Source organism: Oncorhynchus masou, chromosome 12 (assembly GCF_036934945.1).
Source record: "Oncorhynchus masou masou isolate Uvic2021 chromosome 12, UVic_Omas_1.1, whole genome shotgun sequence".
In the NCBI taxonomy this organism is placed as follows: domain Eukaryota; kingdom Metazoa; phylum Chordata; class Actinopteri; order Salmoniformes; family Salmonidae; genus Oncorhynchus; species Oncorhynchus masou.
This window is the reverse complement of record NC_088223.1, coordinates 9,730,548-9,750,892: the sequence shown is the minus strand read 5'-3', so window position 1 is coordinate 9,750,892 and position 20,345 is coordinate 9,730,548. Positions and strand designations below refer to the sequence as shown.

Below are 20,345 nucleotides of genomic sequence, written 5' to 3'. Positions count from 1 at the left end.
CAAGCCCTGTTCAGCACCCTTCCTGTCAAGCCCTGTTCTGTCCAGCACTCTTCCTGTCAAGCCCTGTTCTGTTCAGCACCCTTCCTGTCAAGCCCTGTTCAGCACCCTTCCCGTCAAGCCCTGTTCAGCACCCTTCCTGTCAAGCCCTGTTCTGTTCAGCACCCTTCCTGTCAAGCCCTGTTCAGCACCCTTCCTGTAAAGCCCTGTTCAGCACCCGTCCTGTAAAGCCCTGTTCAGCACCCTTCCTGTTGAGCCCTGTTCAGCATCCTTCCTGTCAAGTCCTGTTCAGCACCCTTCCTGTCAAGCCCTGTTCAGCACCCTTCCTGTCAAGTCCTGTTCAGCACCCTTCCTGTCAAGCCCTGTTCAGCACCCTTCCTGTTAAGCCCTGTTCAGCACCCTTCCTGTCAAGTCCTGTTCAGCACCCTTCCTGTCAAGCCCTGTTCAGCACCCTTCCTGTCAAGCCCTGTTCAGCACCCTTCCTGTCAAGTCCTGTTCAGCACCCTTCCTGTCAAGCCCTGTTCAGCACCCTTCCTGTCAAGTCCTGTTCAGCACCCTTCCTGTCAAGCCCTGTTCAGCACCCTTCCTGTTGAGCCCTGTTCAGCACCCTTCCTGTCAAGTCCTGTTCAGCACCCTTCCTGTCAAGCCCTGTTCAGCACCCTTCCTGTTGAGCCCTGTTCAGCACCCTTCCTGTCAAGCCCTGTTCAGCACCCTTCCTGTCAAGCCCTGTTCAGCACCCTTCCTGTCAAGTCCTGTTCAGCACCCTTCCTGTCAAGCCCTGTTCAGCACCCTTCCTGTCAAGCCCTGTTCAGCACCCTTCCTGTTGAGCCCTGTTCAGCACCCTTCCTGTCAAGCCCTGTTCAGCACCCTTCCTGTCAAGCCCTGTTCAGCACCCTTCCTGTCAAGTCCTGTTCAGCACCCTTCCTGTTAAGCCCTGTTCAGCACCCGTCCTGTAAAGCCCTGTTCAGCACCCTTTCTGTCAAGCCCTGTTCAGGACCCTTCCTGTCGAGCCCTGTTCCAGCACTCCCGTCTAAAGTGATTCCAATTAATAATTCCCCTTCTAGACTCAGGCAGCATGAAAACATCCTCTCTCTCTCTCTCCCTTCAGGATGAGCTAGAAAAACACAACACACAGACCCCATCTCTCATATTGTATTGCAATGGAAAACTGATTTCCTCCATTTCATCAGGCACTCGGGTGTGTGTTTGAGTCTGAGTCTGCCAATAATACGACGCTCAACCATCCCTTAACACACAAGTGATGATCTCCACCCTGCTACCACTAAAATACTTTCACCTCGCCACCATAGAGTGGGTGTATGCATGCATTGCCCAGGACTGTGTCTCAAAACCTATGTCTTTGGCTCGAGGATTGGATATGTTTTTGACAGAGTTGTTTATCTGTCCCAAAATACAAATTGGCCCTTACCGCTGTTCTGTAGAGAACGTTCTCTTGGAGCGTCGTCTCTCGTCGCATGGCAGATAAACAACTATTGTCAAAAACCTGTCCAATCCTTTTCAAAAACCTGCCCAACCCTTTTCAAAAACCTGTCCAATCCTTTAAAAAAAACCTGTCCAATCCTTTTCAAAAACCTGTCCAATCCTTTTCAAAAACCTGTCCAATCCTTTTCAAAAACCTTTCCAATCCTTTTCAAAAACCTGTCCAATCCTTTTCAAAAACCTGTCCAATCCTTGGGTGGAGGGATTCTATCACAAAATGGACCTGTCCAATGTGACATTTTTGTTGTTGTCAAAGGGTAGAAACTGGTAGATGTCTGGAACTCAGTCCAGGATCCTGGGCCAACAGAATGAGGGTGGATGGATACAGGAAGAGTGAATTGCAGTTGGTTTGTTTGTTTGTTTGTTTGTTTGTTTGTTTGTACCATGGTGACTTCTTAGCGAGAGGAGAGGAACATCTGACCTGTACCCAGATAGACCCCGCCCACTGGGAGACAGGACGTCAACCTGGTGTTCCCAGCTGTGTACACCAACCCTTCTTCACCCACCCATTATTGTTTTCTTTCTATTGTGTATGCTTGTTTATTCCTATGTGTAACTCTGTGTTGTTGTTTTGTGTTATACTGCTTTGCTTTATCTTGGCCAGGTCGCAGTTGTAAATGAGAACTTGTTCTCAACTAGCCTACCTCGTTAAATAAAGGTGTTCTCAACTAGCCTACCTCGTTAAATAAAGGTGAAAAAACTCTTCTAAACCCTCCTCCTCTCTCTTCTTCAGACATCTCAGGAGTTTCTGAACCAGCTGATGTCTAAGTTGGGGGGTAAGAACCCAGAGGAGACGGGGGGGTTCCAGGAGGCCCCTCTGGCATACGATGCAGTGTGGGCCCTGGCTCTGGCCCTCAACAAGACCGTGGGGCCACTGAAGGCCAAGGGCCGCAGGCTAGAAGACTTCAACTACAACAACCGAGATATCACCGCCGAGATCTATCGTGCTCTCAACACCAGCTCATTCGAAGGAGTGTCGGTGAGTATCTTATATGTAACCACAGGAGAGGATGGAAATTGAAGAGAAAGAGGAGAAGTTTGTGGTTGTACTGGGAGAGATATGAGAGAGAGAGAGAGAGAGATAGAGAGAGAGAGAGACGCAGAGAGACGCAGAGAGACGCAGGGACAGACAGACAGACAGACAGACAGACGCAGAGAGACGCAGGGACAGACAGACAGACAGAGAGACGCAGAGACGCAGAGACGCAGAGAGACACAGAGAGACGCAGAGAGACGCAGAGACAGACAGACAGACAGACAGACAGACAGACAGACAGAGACGCAGAGACAGACAGACTGACAGACAGAGAGACGCAGAGAGACGCAGAGACAGACAGACAGCCAGACAGACAGACAGAGAGACGCAGAGAGACGCAGAGACAGACAGACAGACAGACAGACAGACAGACAGACAGACAGACAGAGAGACGCAGAGACGCAGAGAGACAGACAGACAGACAGACAGACAGACAGAGAGACGCAGAGAGACGCAGAGACGCAGAGAGACGCAGAGACAGACAGACAGACAGACAGACAGAGAGACAGAGAGACGCAGAGACAGACAGACTACTGACAGACAGAGAGACAGACAGACTGACAGACAGACAGACAGACTACTGACAGACAGAGAGACAGACAGACAGACTGACAGACAGACTGACAGACAGACAGACAGACAGACAGACAGAGAGACAGACAGACAGACAGACCGACAGTCTTTACGACTAGTGCCACCTTTACAAGGAAGCACTCCCCACCTTTTCCAGGACCCTGAACGACACCCCCCTCAAACACAGCCCCAGCCCCTCCCACAGGAGCAACAGAGCAACGACCAGCGAGACACCCTCCCGAAGGCCCCCAAGGAGGCCACTGTATTCCCACTGGTCAATCCATAATGGGAGTAACAGGGAGTGAGGGGAGAGAGTGAGTGTGTGAGAGAGGGGAAATGAAAGAGAGAAAAACAGAAAGAGAGATGAATTCTCCAGCTATGCAGACTCAATCTTTCCCTTGACCCTGGCCACAGCATCACCAGCCACATACCAACCAGCTAAGACCCCCCCAGCAAACCCTGGCCATTTTTTCTATTAATTTACCCCCAATAGAATCCCCATACATTATTGAAGACAGCTTCTCCACCCTAGAGGAGGAGATCAATTTCCAGGCCCAGGGACATGTAGTAGTCTGTGGTGACCTAAATGCCAGAACTGGACAATAACCTGACACTTTCAATACAAAGGGGGACGAACACCTGGAGGTGACATCATTCCCTCCCAAATATGTCCACAATTATGACAAAACAACCCCCCAAAATAGGTCACAACTCCCTGCAGCTCTGTCGCACACTGAGTCTGTAATAAGTCAATGGTAGGCTACGAGGGGACTGCTATGTTCGGTACACGTACAGCTCATCCCCTGGCAGTAATACTGCAGGCTACTTTATCACTGACCTCAACCCAGAGTCTCTTAGAGCGTTCAGTCAGTCCACTGACACCCCTATCAGATCACAGCAAAATCACACTCTGCTTGAACAGGGCAATACTCAATCATGAGACTTAAACGCCAAAGGAACTGCAGAACCTTAATTAAGACCTGCTATGGATGGAAGGACAGTAGTGCAGAAACCTACCAAAAAACAATTATGCAACAACAAATTCAATCCCTTTTAGACAAATTCTGGACAAAACATTTCTCTATAATAGTGAAATAGTATAGTTGACCTTTCAGCTTCCCTTCCCTTGACCTTTCCGCTTCCCAATCAAATCTAAAAAACAAAGCAAACAACTTAAGAAAATGTTCAACAAGGACAAATGGTTTGATGAAGATTGCAAAAACCATTAGAAATAAATTGACAAACCTGTCCAGCCAAAAACATGGAGACCCAGAAAACCTACGAGTCTACGGCTTCACTATGGTGAAACACTAAAACAATACAGAAATACACTAGAAAAAAAGAAGGAACAGCATGTTAGAAATCTGCTGAAAGTCATTGAAGAATCCATAGAATCTAACCACTTCTGTGAAAATTGGAAAACACCAAACAAACAACAACACGAAGAGTTATCTATCCAAAATGGAGATGTATGGATAAACCACTTCTTCAAACAACAAACAGCAAAAATATATACCTGATCAATTACAAATCAGCTATTAAAGACAAACAGAACCCACTGAATTCTCCAATTACATTGAATGAACTACAGGACAAAATACAAACCCTCCAACCCCAAAAGGCCTGTGGTGTTAATGGTATCCTCAATGAAAACAAAAGTTTTTGACTCAATTGGGCATAAGGGTCTTGCTATACAAATTGATGTATAGCAATGTTGGAGGGAAAAAGATACGACAGTATAGAATCCATCTAAACAAACATTTTCTACAGGGCTGTGGGGTGAGACAGGGATGCAGCTTGAGCCCCACCCTGTTCAACATGTACGTTCAACATGTACAGTATATCAATGACTAGAACAGTCTGCAGCACCCAGCCTCACCTTACTAGAGTCAAATGTCTATTGTTTGTTGATGATCTGGTGCTTCTGTCCCCAACCAAGGAGGGCTTACAGCAGCACCTAGATTTTCTGCATAGATTCTGTCAGACCTCGGCCCTGACAGTAAATCTCTGTGAGACAAAAAATAAGTGTTCCAGAAAAGGTCCAATTGCCAGGACCACAAATACAAATTCCATCTAGACACCGTTGCCCTAGAGCACACAAAAATAATTCATACCTCAGCGTAAACAGAAGCACCTCAGGTAACTTCCACAAAGCTGTGAACGATCTAATAAACAAAGCAAGAAGGGCATTCTATGCCATCAAAAGGAACATAAAATTTGACATCCCGTTTGGGATCTGGCAAAGAACTAAAAATACTTGAATCAGTTATAAAACCCATTGCCCTTTATGGTTGTGAGATGTGAGTTCAACTCACCAACCAAGAATTCACAAAATGGGATAAGCACCAAATTGTTTCTAGAGTTCTAGTGATGTGCAAGGACTGTTTCCAAGAGATCATCCCCTTAATGTAAACGGAACGTCTTCCGGGAAGAATACTCTCCTAAACCTCAGAAAAGGACTGTTTCCAAGAGATCATCCCCTTAATGGAATGTCTTTAAGGAAGAATATTCTCCTAATCCTCAGAAAAGTGAAAACATGAATGTTCTTACAACTTTCCCAAGAAACATGTCTAGAACATTAATGTGTTCTGAGAACAAGAAACATGTCTAGAACATTAATGTGTTCTGAGAACAAGAAACATGTCTAGAACATTAATGTGTTCTGAGAACAAGAAACATGTCTAGAATATTAATATGTTCTGAGAACAAGAAACATGTCTAGAACGTTAATATGGTCTGAGAACATTGCAACGTTCCCAAGAAACATGTCTAGAATATGTTCTGAGAACATTGCAACGTTCCCAAGAAACATGTCTAGAACATTAATATGTTCTGAGAACATTGCAACGTTCCCAAGAAACATGTCTAGAACATGAATATGTTCTGAGAACAAGAAACATGTCTAAAACATTAATATGTTCTGAGAACAAGAAACATGTCTAGAACATTAATATGTTCTGATAAACAAGAAACATGTCTAAAACGTCAATATGTTCTGAGAACATTGCAACGTTCCCAAGAAACATGTCTAGAATATGTTCTGGGAACATTGCAACATTCCCAAGAAACATGTCTAGAACATTAATATGTTCTGAGAACATTGCAGCGTTCCCAAGAAACATGTCTAGAACATGAATATGTTCTGAGAACAAGAAACATGTCTAGAACATTAATATGTTCTGAGAACAAGAAACATGTCTAGAACATTAATATGTTCTGAGAACAAGAAACATGTCTAGAACGTTAATATGTTCAGAGAACATTGCAACGTTCCCAAGAAACATGTCTAGAATATGTTCTGAGAACATTGCAACATTCCCAAGAAACATGTCTAGAACATTAATATGTTCTGAGAACATTGCAACATTCCCAAGAAACATGTCTAGAACATTAATATGTTCTGAGAACATTGCAACATTCCCAAGAAACATGTCTAGAACATTAATATGTTCTGAGAATATTGTAACCTGTTATGAGCTTGAGTGAAGACCCAAAAGCGGTTTTAACAGAAAACAGAGTTCTTTAATGAAAATACAGGAATGGCATAAATCCTCTTCGAACGTTGTCAGCGGAACAAAAAGAACGTTAGTATAGTGCAGGATGCTCCTGCCAGGCAGACTCCGACAGGACAGGACAAGGTGGAAGCAAACGAGACGACAGCTTGCTTCTGGCATCAAAAAACACAAACAAGAATCAGACACTGAAAGTAGCAGGAACAGAGAGAGAAATAGAGACCTAATCAGAGGGGGAAGAGAGAACAGGTGGGGAAGAGTGAAAGAGCTAGTTAGGGCAGATGTAGAACAGCTGAGGAATGAGAGACAGAGAAGGTAACCTAAAAAGACCAGCAGAGAGAGAGAATGAAGAGAAAGGACAGGAACAGACATAACAAGACATGACAGTACCCCCCCACTCACCGAGCGCCTCCTGGCGCACTCGAGGAGGAAACCTGGCGGCAACGGAGGAAATCATCGATCAGCGAACGGTCCAGCACGTCCCGAGAGGGAACCCAACTCCTCTCCTCAGGACCGTACCCCTCCCAATCCACTAGGTACTGATGACCACGGCCCCGAGGGCGCATGTCCAAAATCTTACGAACCCTGTAGATGGGTGCGCCCTCGACAAGGATGGGGGGGGAGGGACGAGCGGGGCGCGAAGAACGGGCTTAACACAGGAGACATGGAAGACCGGGTGAACGCGACGAAGATAGCGCGGGAGAAGAAGTCGCACTGCGACAGGATTAATGACCTGGGAAATACGGAACGGACCAATGAACCGCGGGGCCAACTTGCGAGAAGCTGTCTTAAGGGGAAGGTTCTGAGTGGAGAGCCATACTCTCTGACCGCAACAATATCTAGGACTCTTGGTTCTACGCTTATTAGCGGCCCTCACAGTCTGCGCCCTATTACGGCAAAGTGCCGACCTGACCCCCTTCCAGGTGCGCTCGCAACGCTGGACAAAAGCCTGAGCGGAGGGGACGCAGGACTCGGCGAGCTGAGATGAGAACAGCGGAGGCTGGTACCCGAGGCTACACTGAAAAGGGGATAGACCGGTAGCAGACGAGGGAAGCGAGTTGTGGGCGTACTCTGCCCAGGGGAGCTGTTCTGACCAAGACGCAGGGTTACGAAAAGAAAGACTGCGTAAAATGCGACCAACAGTCTGATTGGCCCGTTCGGCTTGACCGTTAGACTGGGGATGAAAGCCGGACGAGAGACTGACGGAAGCCCCAATCAAACGGCAAAACTCCCTCCAAAATTGAGACGTGAACTGCGGACCTCTGTCGGAAACGACGTCAGACGGAAGGCCATGAATTCGGAAAACATTCTCGATAATGATCTGAGCCGTCTCCTTAGCAGAAGGGAGCTTATCGAGAGGAATGAAATGAGCCGCCTTAGAGAATCTATCGACAACCGTAAGAATAACTGTCTTCCCCGCTGATGAAGGCAGTCCGGTGATAAAATCTAAAGCGATGTGAGACCACGGTCGAGAGGGAATGGGAAGCGGTCTGAGACGGCCGGCAGGAGGAGAGTTCCCAGATTTAGTCTGCGCGCAGACCGAACAAGCGGCGACAAATCGACGCGCGTCATGTTCCCGAGTGGGCCACCAGAAACGCTGGCGAATGGAAGCGAGCGTACCCCGAACGCCGGGGTGGCCGGCTAACTTGGCAGAGTGGGCCCACTGAAGAACGGCCGGACGAGTAGGAACGGGAACGAACAGAAGGTTCCTAGGACAAGCTCGCGGCGACGGAGTGTGAGCGAGTGCTTGCTTTACCTGCCTCTCAATTCCCCAGACAGTCAACCCGACAACACGCCCCTCAGGGAGAATCCCATCGGGGTCGGTGGAGACCTCAGAAGAACTGAAGAGACGAGATAAAGCATCAGGTTTGGTGTTTTTTGAGCCCGGACGATAAGAAATAACAAACTCGAAACGAGCGAAAAACAGAGCCCAACGAGCCTGACGCGCATTAAGTCGTTTGGCTGAACGGATGTACTCAAGGTTCCTATGGTCAGTCCAAACGACAAAAGGAACGGTCGCCCCTCCAACCACTGTCGCCATTCGCCTAGGCCTAAGCGGATGGCGAGCAGTTCGCGATTACCAACATCATAGTTACGTTCTGACGGCGATAAGCGATGAGAGAAAAACGCGCAAGGATGGACCTTGCCGTCAGAGAGAGAGCGCTGAGAAAGAATGGCTCCCACGCCCACCTCTGACGCGTCAACCTCAACAACAAACTGTCTAGAGATGTCAGGTGTAACAAGAATAGGTGCGGATGTAAAACGATTCTTAAGAAGATCAAAAGCTCCCTGGGCGGAAACGGACCACTTAAAGCACGTCTTAACAGAAGTAAGGGCTGTGAGAGGAGCTGCCACCTGACCGAAATTACGGATGAAACGACGGTAGAAATTAGCGAATCCCAGAAAGCGCTGCAGCTCGACGCGTGACTTAGGAACGGGCCAATCAATGACAGCCTGGACCTTAGCGGGATCCATCTTAATGCCCTCAGCGGAAATAACGGAACCGAGAAAAGGGACAGAGGCGGCATGAAAAGTGCACTTCTCAGCCTTCACATAAAGACAGTTCTCCAAAAGGCGCTGGAGGACGCGTCGCACGTGCTGAACATGAATCGAGAGAGACGGTGAAAAAATCAGGATATCGTCCATGTAAACGAAAACAAAAATGTTCAGCATGTCTCTCAGGACGTCGTTAACTAGTGCCTGAAAGACAGCTGGAGCGTTAACGAGGCCGAAAGGAAGAACCCGGTATTCAAAGTGCCCTAACGGAGTGTTAAACGCCGTCTTCCACTCGTCCCCCTCCCTGATGCGCACGAGATGGTAGGCGTTACGAAGGTCCAATTTGGTGAAAAACCTGGCTCCCTGCAGGATCTCGAAGGCTGAAGACATAAGAGGAAGCGGATAACGATTCTTAACTGTTATGTCATTCAGCCCTCGATAATCCACGCATGGGCGCAGGGACCCGTCCTTCTTCTGAACAAAAAAAAACCCCGCTCCGGGGGGGAGGAGGAGGAGACTATGGTACCGGCGTCGAGCGAAACCGACAAATAATCCTCGAGAGCCTTACGTTCGGGAGCCGACAGAGAGTATAATCTACCCGGGGGGGAGTAGTTCCCGGAAGGAGATCAATACTACAGTCATACGACCGGTGTGGAGGGAGAGAAGTGGCCTTGGAACGACTGAACACCGTGCGCAGATCGTGATACTCCTCCGGCACCCCTGTCAAATCGCCAGGCTCCTCCTGTGAAGAAGAGACAGAGGAAACAGGAGGGATAGCAGACATTAAACAGGTTACATGACAAGAAACATTCCAGGATAGGATAGTGTTACTAGACCAATTAATAGAAGGGTTATGGCGCACTAGCCAGGGATGACCCAAAACAACAGGTGTAAAAGGTGAACGAAAAATTAAAAAAGAAATGGTTTCGCTATGATTACCAGAGACAGTGAGGGTTAAAGGCAGCGTCTCACGCTGAATCTTGGGGAGAGAACTACCATCTAAAGCGAACAAGGCCCTGGGCTCCCTAACTGTCTGAGAGGAATGTCATGTTCCCGAGCCCAGGTCTCGTCCATAAAACAGCCCTCCGCCCCAGAGTCTATCAAGGCACTGCAGGAAGCAGATGAACCGGGCCAGCGGAGATGGACCGGAAAGGTAGTGCGTGATCCAGAAGGAGAGGCCTGAGTAGTTGCGCTCACCAGTAGCCCTCCTCTTACTGATGAGCTCTGGCTTTTACTGGACATGAGGTGACAAAATGACCAGCGGAGCCGCAGTAGAGACAGAGGCGATTGGTGATTCTCCGTTCCCTCTCCTTGGCCGAGATGCGAATACCCCCAGCTGCATAGGCTCAGCATCCGAGCCGGCGGAGGAGGGTGGCAGTGATGCGGCAGGTGGCAGTGATGTGGAGAGGGGAGCAACGGAGAACGTGAGCTCCTTTCCACGAGCTCGGCGACGAAGATCAAACCGTCGCTCTATGCGAATAGCGAGAGCTATTAAGGAGTCCAGACTGGAAGGAACCTCCCGGGAGAGGATCTCATCCTTAACCTCGACGTGGAGACCCTCCAGAAAACGAGCGAGCAAAGCCGGCTCGTTCCAGTCACTAGAGGCAGCGAGAGTGCGAAACTCAATAGAATAATCCGTTATGGATCTATTCCCCTGACATAGGGAAGACAGGGCCCTGGAAGCCTCCTCGCCAAAAACAGAACGGTCAAAAACCCGTATCATCTCCTCCTTAAAGTCCTGATACTGGTTAATACACTCAGCCCTCGCCTCCCAGACTGCCGTGCCCCACTCACGCGCCCGTCCGGTAAGGAGAGAAATGACGTAGGCGATGCGGGCTGCGCTCCTGGAGTAAGTGTTGGGCTGGAGAGAGAACACCACATCACACTGAGTGAGGAATGAGCGGCACTCAGTGGGCTCCCCAGAGTAACACGGCGGGTTGTTGATCCTGGGCTCCTGAGACTCGGAAACCCTGGAAGTGGGCGGTGGATCGAGGTGGAGTTGGTGAACCCGTCTTGTGAGGTCGGAGACTTGGACGGCCAGGGTCTCAACGGCATGTTGAGCAGCAGACAATTCCTCCTCGTGTCTGCCTAGCATCGCTCCCTGGATCTCGACGGCGGAGTGAAAAGGGTCCGGAGCCGCTGGGTCCATTCTTGGTCTGATTCTTCTGTTATGAGCTTGAGTGAAGACCCAAAAGCGGTTTTAACAGAAAACAGAGTTCTTTAATGAAAATACAGGAATGGCATAAATCCTCTTCGAACGTTGTCAGCGGAACAAAAAGAACGTTAGTATAGTGCAGGATGCTCCTGCCAGGCAGACTCCGACAGGACAGGACAAGGTGGAAGCAAACGAGACGACAGCTTGCTTCTGGCATCAAAAAACACAAACAAGAATCAGACACTGAAAGTAGCAGGAACAGAGAGAGAAATAGAGACCTAATCAGAGGGGGAAGAGAGAACAGGTGGGGAAGAGTGAAAGAGCTAGTTAGGGCAGATGTAGAACAGCTGAGGAATGAGAGACAGAGAAGGTAACCTAAAAAGACCAGCAGAGAGAGAGAATGAAGAGAAAGGACAGGAACAGACATAACAAGACATGACAGTAACCACTTTCTGGGTATGTTTGTTGTGACGTTGATGGAATGACCTCCTAAAAGTCAGAAAACTGAAAGAGAGAGGTGTTAAACTGTATACCACTTACATTTTTTTTAATCTTCATTATTTGTCTTCCTACAGGGCCATGTTGTGTTTGATGCCCAGGGTTCTAGAATGGCCTGGACTCTTATTGAGCAGCTGCAAGGTACACTACTCTCTCTATTCCTTGTGTGTACAATAAATAAATAAATGAAATGTCCCCAACTGGCCCACGGCTGGTGACATCTTGTAATTTTGAACATGAAACATCGGCATGGCACCAATCTTGGATCCGGGTAGTAACATTTGTGGTGTACTAGCGTGGATGGCCAGTGTCCAAAATCCTTCCGTCCAAACTCCATCCCTGAGTCCATAATCACAAGTATCAACCATATACAATGTCCATAATCACAAGTATCAACCATATACATGCTATATATATATATATATATATATATATATATATATATATATATATATATATATATATATATATATATATATATATATATATGCTCTAGAAAGTATTCATACACCTTGACTTTGTCCAAATTTTGTTGTTGTTGGAATTTAAAAAAATGTTTATTTTCTTCACACAATACCTCGTAATGACAAATTGAAAACTTGCTATTATAAATGTTTATTGTAAATTAAATACAGAAATATATAATTTACGTACAAGATCAGTCAAAAGTTTGGACACGCCTACTCATTCAAGGGTTTTTCTTTATTTTTTACTATTTTCAACATTGTAGAATAATAGTGAAGACACGAAAACTACGAAATAACACATGGAATCATGTGGTGACCAAAAACGTGTTAATTAACCTCTTGATGCTCTGGGGGCGCTATTTCATTTTTGGAAGAAAAACGTTCCCGTTTTAAACAAGATATTTTGTCACAAAAAGATGCTCGACTATGCATATAATTGCTACTGTTCGAAAGAAAACACTCTGACGTGTCCAGAAATACAAATATCTTCTCTGTGCGTGCCCTTTAACGTGAGCTTCAGGCAAAACCAAGATGACTTGGCATCCAGGAAATGACAAGGATTTTTGAGGCTCTGTCTTTCATGATCTCCTTATATGGCTGTGAACGCAAGAGGAATGAGTCTGCCCTTTCTGTCGTTTCCCCAAGGTGTCTGCAGCATTGTGACGTATTTGTAGGCAGATCGTTGGAAGATTGACCATAAGAGACCACATTTACCACGTGTCCGCCCGGTGTCCTGCGCCGAAATTGGTGCGCAAAAGTCACCTGCCAGTATTTTTCCATGGGGCACAGAGAGAAGCAAGCTTCCAAGAACTGCATGTCAATGAAGAGATATGTGAAAAAACACCTTGAGGATTGATTCCAAACAACGTTTGCCATGTTTCGGTCGATATTATGTAGTTAATCCGGAAAAAGTTTCACGTTGTAGGTGACTGCATTTTCGGTTCGTTTCGGTAGCCAGGCGCAATGTAGAAAACGGAACGATTTCTCCTACACACAGACGCTTTCAGGAAACACTGCGCATTTGGTATGTGGCTGGGAGTCTCCTCATTGAAAACATCAGAAGCTCTTCAAAGGTAAATGATTTTATTTATTTGGTTATCTGGCTTTTGTGAAAATGTTGCGTGCTACATGCTACACAAAATGCTATGCTAGCTTTGCATACTCTTACACAAATTAGTTAATTTCTATGGTTCAAAAGCATATTTTGAAAATCTGAGATGACAGTGTTGTTAAGAAAAGGCTAAGCTTGAGAGCAAACGCATTATTTTAATTTTATTTGCGATTTTCAGAAATCGTTAACGTTGCGTTATGCTAATGAGCCTGATGCTTAGTCACAATCCCGGATCCGGGATGGGGAGTTTCAAGAGGTTTTAACCATTTGAAAAGTATAGATTTATCGAATTCTGATTTTTAATTCTCTACCAATCACAATCCATTTACACATTGTTAACAAGTATTTAATAAGCATAAAAGTACAATATGTTCCATATACTGAATTTACTAACAATATGAGTTTTTTTATCTCCACTGAAACCCCTCATGTTTTGAGGGGCTTTGGCTTCTGTGTGTTTGTTGAGGGGTTAGGTTTCTGTGTATGTGTGTGTTTAGGGGTAGGTTTTTGTGTGTGTTGATGGGTTAGGTGTGTGTGTTTAGGGGTTAGGGTTGTGTGTGTGTGTGTGTGTGTGTGTGTGTGTGTGTGTGTGTGTGTGTGTGTGTGTGTGTGTGTGTGTGTGTGTGTGTGTGTGTGTGTGTGTGTGTGTGTGTGTTGAGGGGTTAGATTTATGCCCAGACACATCTGTTCAGTAAGTCTCATGAACAATAAGGGTCTCAATATTGTCCCCTGGCACAGCTGTACTTACGCATAATACAATGATAGCAGAAACTAATGAAGTCAACATATGCATAAAAAGTTAATAGCTGCTTAAATATTTCAGTTGGAGGGTTTCCCAAATGAGCTTCTGAAATGTATCAGTTCTTCTTGCAGTTACAATAAACCCGAAAGCCCAGTGCTTTAGTTTAGCATAAACGCTGCCACAGTCATCTCCACAAGGAGAGAGAGGGATAGGGATAGGGATAGGGAGAGGGAGAAGGATAGAGGGAGAGGGAGAGAGACAGAGATGAGAGGGAGAGGGAGAGAGACAGAGACGAGAGGGAGAAGGAGAGACAGACAGACGAGAGGGAGAGAGAGAGAGAGAGAGACAGACAGAAATGAGAGGGAGAGACAGAGACAAGAGGGAGAGGGAGAGAGAGGGAGAGAGAGAGAGAGACAGAGAGAGACGAGAGGGACAGGGAGAGAGCGAGAGAAAGAGAGAGAGACCGACAGAGACAAGAGGGACAGAAAGAGACAGACAGAGACGAGAGGGAGAGGGAGAGAGAGAGACAGAGACAAGAGGGAGAGAGAAAGAGAGAGAGACCGACCGAGAGAGACAAGAGGGACAGGGAGAGAGCGAATGCGAGAGCGAGAAAGAGAGACAGACAGAGATGAGAGGGAGAGGGAGAGAGTCAGAGCGAGAAAGAGAGAGAGAGATGAGAGGGAGAGAGCGAGACAGACAGACAGAGACGAGAGGGAGAGAAAGAGACAGACAGAAACGAGAGCGAGAGGGAGAGAGTGAGAAAGAGAGACAGACAGACAGAGATCAAGAGAGAGAATGACAGACAAACAGACAGACAGACAGACAGACAGACAGACAGACAGACAGATGAGTGAGAGACCCATGAAGCAACAAACGTTCCCATAACTTCAGAGAGACAGAGAGACAAAACAAACAAACCGAAACAAAGGTAAAGTCTTTTCATGTTTTGTCGATATCAAAAAAGCTTTTGACCCAATTTGGCTTTGGGTTTCCTATACGAATTCATGGATAGCGATGTTGGGGGATAAAGATACGACATTATAGAATCCATGTTCACCAACAACAAGTGTGGGGTTAAAATTGGCAAAGAACACACACATTTCTTTCCACAGGGCCGTGGGGTGAGACAGGGATGCACCTTAAGCCCTCCTTCTTCAACATATATCAAGGAATTGGCGAGCGCACTAGAAAAGTCTGTAGCCCCCAGCCTCACCCTACTAGAGTCTGAAGTTAAATGTCTACTGTTTGCTGATGATCTGGTGCTTCTGTCACCAACCAAACAGAGCCTACAGCAGCACCTAGATCTTCTGCACAGATTCTCTCAGACCTGGGCCCTGACATTAAATCTCACTAAGACAAAAATAATGTTCCAAAAAAGGTCCAGTTTCCAGGAACATTAATATAAATTCCATCAAGACACCTATGCCCTAGAAGCACACAAAAAACTATACATGCCTCGGCCTAAACATCAACGCCACAGGTAACTTACACAAAGCTGTGAATGATCTGAGAGACAAGAAATCCTAAGTGATCCTAAACTGATTTAATACAGGGAATTTTTACTAGGATTACATGTCAGGAATTGTGAAGAACTGAGTTGAAATGTATTTGGCTAATGTGTATGTAAACTTCTGACTTCAACTGTAAGTGTCTTATATCGGCCGAAAGCTTAAATTCTTGTTAATATAACTGCACTCTCCAATTTCCAGTAGCTATTACTGCGAAAAAATGCCATGCTATGGTTTGAGGAGAGATCCTAACAACAACACATTTTTTCAGCTCGGTGAAATGTGTTACTTACATTCGGAAATCTTGCTCTGATTTATCATCCAAAGAGTCCCAGATATAACATGAAGTGTCATTTTGTTAAATAAAATCCTTTTTCATATCCTAAAAAGGTCCATATAACATGCACTATCGATTTTGTATTTCCACTCGCTAAATTTGCAAAGAAAGGAATCTGTGGAAATCTCACCCTAAACGTTGTTTGAACGAGTCAAATCACTTTTGTATCTATTCCTCAGAGATCCGAGAAGGTAACAAGACTTCACTATTTCATTAGGGATGGAGTATATCCTATATATCCTACACCATATTTGGTCAGAGAGTGAAGCCTTCATGGCACACCGATGACCCCGGTGGGGTCAAAAAGAAGCTAGCTAAATAGCCAATGTGCTGAGCTTTACGGGAATATCCGGAAACCATGTATATGTTGTAAAATGTCATTTCTAACCTTGTACGACAGCACCCCTTTTAATTTTGGACAAAACTTATAAGGATATTCAGAGTTATGAAACTGTTTGTTTTGCAAATGTTGAACTTATGATATGTCTACTAATATTTTGAAAGCTTAATCAAAGTCCAAGTACACAGATTTGACGATATTCTTGAATAAAAATTGAATATGAATGCGAATGTCTCCTTCACAATTTGCCCAAATGTACCTGGGGCTACATGTCTTGTAGGTCAGTCATTCTTCAGGTTATCCATCTGAGACTTTGCACATACACACCAGTGCCATCTTGTGGACACTATCGGAATTACAACCAGAGTGATGACTAAAACTATGACCTTTCTGTTGCATTTCAAAGATGGTGGTAGAAAAAAAATTGTTAGTTTTTTCTTTGCATTATCTTTTACCAGATCTATTGTGTTATATTCTCCTACATTCCTTTTACATTTCTACAAACTTCAAAGTGTTTCCTTTCAAATGGTACCAAGAATATGCATATCCTTGCTTCAGGGCCTGAGCTACAGGCAGTTAGATTTGGGTATGTCATTTAGGTGAAAATTGAAAAAAAGGGGGCTATCCCTAAGAAGTTTTCATTTTAACAGACAGTACACAGTGGCAGAATACCTACTGTGACTGACACAAACTTAAGGAAAGCTTTGACTATGTTCAGACTCAGTGAGCATAGCCTTGCTATTGAGACAGGGACAGGCTATGTGCACACTGTCCACAAAAGTAGGTGGAAACTGAGCTGCACTTCCTAACGTCCTGCCAAGTGTACAACCTTATTAGAGACACATATTTCCCTCAGATTACACAGATTCACAAAGAATTTGAAAACAAATCAAATTTTGATAAACTCCCATATCTACTGGGTGAAATTCCACAGTGTATAATCACAGCAGCAAGATTTGTGACCTCTTGCCACAAGAAAAGGTCAACCAGTGAAGAATAAACACCATTGTAAATACAACCTATATGCATGTTTATTTATTTTCCCTTTGTACTTTAACTATTTGCACATTGTTACAACACTTTTGGAAGTTTTGTGAGTGCAATGTTTACTGTGAATATTTGTATTATTTTTTTCACTTGTTTATTATCTACTTTAATTGCTTTGTCCCAATAAAGCCCGTTGAATAGACAGACAGACAGACAGACAGACAGACAGACAGGCAGGTATCTACAGACAGACAGGCAGGCAGGCAGGCAGGCAGACAGACAGACAGACAGGCAGGTATCTACAGACAGGCAGACAGACAGACACAGACAGACAGACAGACAGACAGACAGACAGACAGACAGACAGACAGACAGACAGACAGACAGGCAGGTATCTACAGACAGGCAGACAGACAGACACAGACAGACAGACAGACAGACAGACAGACAGACAGACAGACAGACAGACAGACAGGCAGGTATCTACAGACAGGCAGACAGACAGACAGACAGACAGACAGACAGACAGACAGACAGACAGACAGACAGACAGACAGACTTCTCCAAATTGTGTCCAGGTGTATTTGTTTTCTGTCTCCTATGAATCCTTCTCCTCTTTACGTTAACATGTCTGTCTCAAAGCACCTTATGTGCTTGTCTTATTCCTTTCATTTAAATTGTTTATGTTGACGTCCATGCCCACGCATTGAGCAGTACTGTAGCCATGGCGATAAGAGAGGGAGAGGTAAGAGTACTCATAGTGGTGAAACTCGGGTAAAAAATTACTAGACATTTTTTTTTTTAAGTTCTTTTATTTTGCTTTTGATTTTTAATTCTCTCTTCTTAGCCCGCCCCTTGTGGCTCCCTGACAGCCTCCTCTGTCAGACAGGAATGGTGTTGATAGCATTGTCTTATCTCTGGCTACATCGGGCTGGCTGCCTGTGAGAGAGGCAGGCAGTGAGGTGGTGTTAGTTGGTTTGGCTGGCTGGCTGGCTGCGTTTTGATCAATGTGCCTGTGTTCAATCTGTCTGCTGCATTGTGTCTGTTCAGACAGCGCCTGTGTCGGTGACTCATGTCGTCTCTCATGTGGGAAAACACTCTTTGTTTTTTTAGTGGCGGCTGATGAAAAATTAAGCTTGTTCTCCCAATCTCCTCTCCTCTCTGTTGCTTCCCCACCGTCCCAGAAAAGGAAGTGTTGTTTTGATTAATAATTTACTCAACGCTAATTGGAGTGGGTTTAGCCCAGGGCGGTTTGGAAAGGGTTTGGTTCTGGGTGTATTAGAGTGCAGCACAGGCTAAGTGGACATGAGCTGATTCTCAGTCAGCCAGCAGCTACTGCATACCTACTGTATATCTACTGCATACCTACTGTATATCTACTGCATATTTAATACATATCTACTGCATATCTACTGCATATCTACTGTGTATCTACTGTATATTTAATACAAATCTACTGCATACCTACTGTATATCTACTGCATATGTAATACATATCTACTGCATATCTACTGTGTATCTACTGTATATCTACTGCATACCTACTGTATATCTACTGCATACCTACTGTATATCTACTGCATATTTAATACATATCTACTGCATACCTACTGTATATCTACTGCATACCTACTGTATATCTACTGCATATTTAATACATATCTACTGCATATCTACTGCATATCTACTGTGTATCTACTGTATATCTACTGCATACCTACTGTATATCTACTGCATACCTACTGTATATCTACTGCATACCTACTGTATATCTACTGCATATTTAATACATATCTACTGCATATCTACTGCATATCTACTGTGTATCTACTGTATATCTACTGCATACCTACTGTATATCTACTGCATATTTAATACATATCTACTGCATATCTACTGCATACCTACTGTATATCTACTGCATATTTAATACATATCTACTGCATATCTACTGTGTATCTACTGTGTATCTACTGTATATCTACTGCATACCTACTGTATATCTACTGCATATGTAATACATATCTACTGCATATCTACTGCATATCTACTGTGTATCTACTGTATATCTACTGCATACCTACTGTATATCTACTGCATATTTAATACATATCTACTGCATATCTACTGCATATCTACTGTGTATCTACTGTATATCTACTGCATACCTACTGTATATCTACTGCATACCTACTGTATATCTACTGCATATTTAATACATATCTACTGCATACCTACTGTATATCTACTGCATACCTACTGTATATCTACTGCATATTTAATACATATCTACTGCATATCTACTGCATATCTACTGTGTATCTACTGTATATCTACTGCATACCTACTGTATATCTACTGCATACCTACTGTATATCTACTGCATATTTAATACATATCTACTGCATATCTACTGCATATCTACTGTGTATCTACTGTATATCTACTGCATACCTACTGTATATCTACTGCATACCTACTGTATATCTACTGCATACCTACTGTATATCTACTGCATACCTACTGTATATCTACTGCATATTTAATACATATCTACTGCATATCTACTGCATATCTACTGTGTATCTACTGTATATCTACTGCATACCTACTGTATATCTACTGCATATTTAATACATATCTACTGAATATCTACTGCATACCTACTGTATATCTACTGCATATTTAATACATATCTACTGCATATCTACTGTGTATCTACTGTGTATCTACTGTATATCTACTGCATACCTACTGTATATCTACTGCATATGTAATACATATCTACTGCATATCTACTGCATACCTACTGTATATCTACTGTATATCTACTGCATACCTACTGTATATCTACTGCATACCTACTGTATATCTACTGTATACCTACTGTATACCTACTGCATTTTTAATACATATCTACTGCATATCTACTGCATACCTACTGTATATCTACTGCATATGTAATACATATCTACTGCATATCTACTGCATACCTACTGTATATCTACTGCATACCTACTGTATATCTACTGCATACCTACTGTATATCTACTGCATATTTAATACATATCTACTGCATATCTACT

The 20,345-nt window shown here is 44.5% G+C and overlaps 1 protein-coding gene across 1 annotated transcript in view; it reads left to right on the top strand.

The window, feature by feature from the left end:
- Positions 1-20,345, top strand: part of LOC135549518 (gamma-aminobutyric acid type B receptor subunit 1-like) — a 332,207-nt gene that overhangs the window by 253,597 nt on the left and 58,265 nt on the right. The window contains exons 13-14 of the mRNA XM_064979532.1: positions 2,231-2,476; positions 11,845-11,908. Of these exons, the coding sequence (XP_064835604.1) occupies positions 2,231-2,476; positions 11,845-11,908 (310 nt within the window). The remainder of the gene's footprint in view (positions 1-2,230; positions 2,477-11,844; positions 11,909-20,345) is intronic.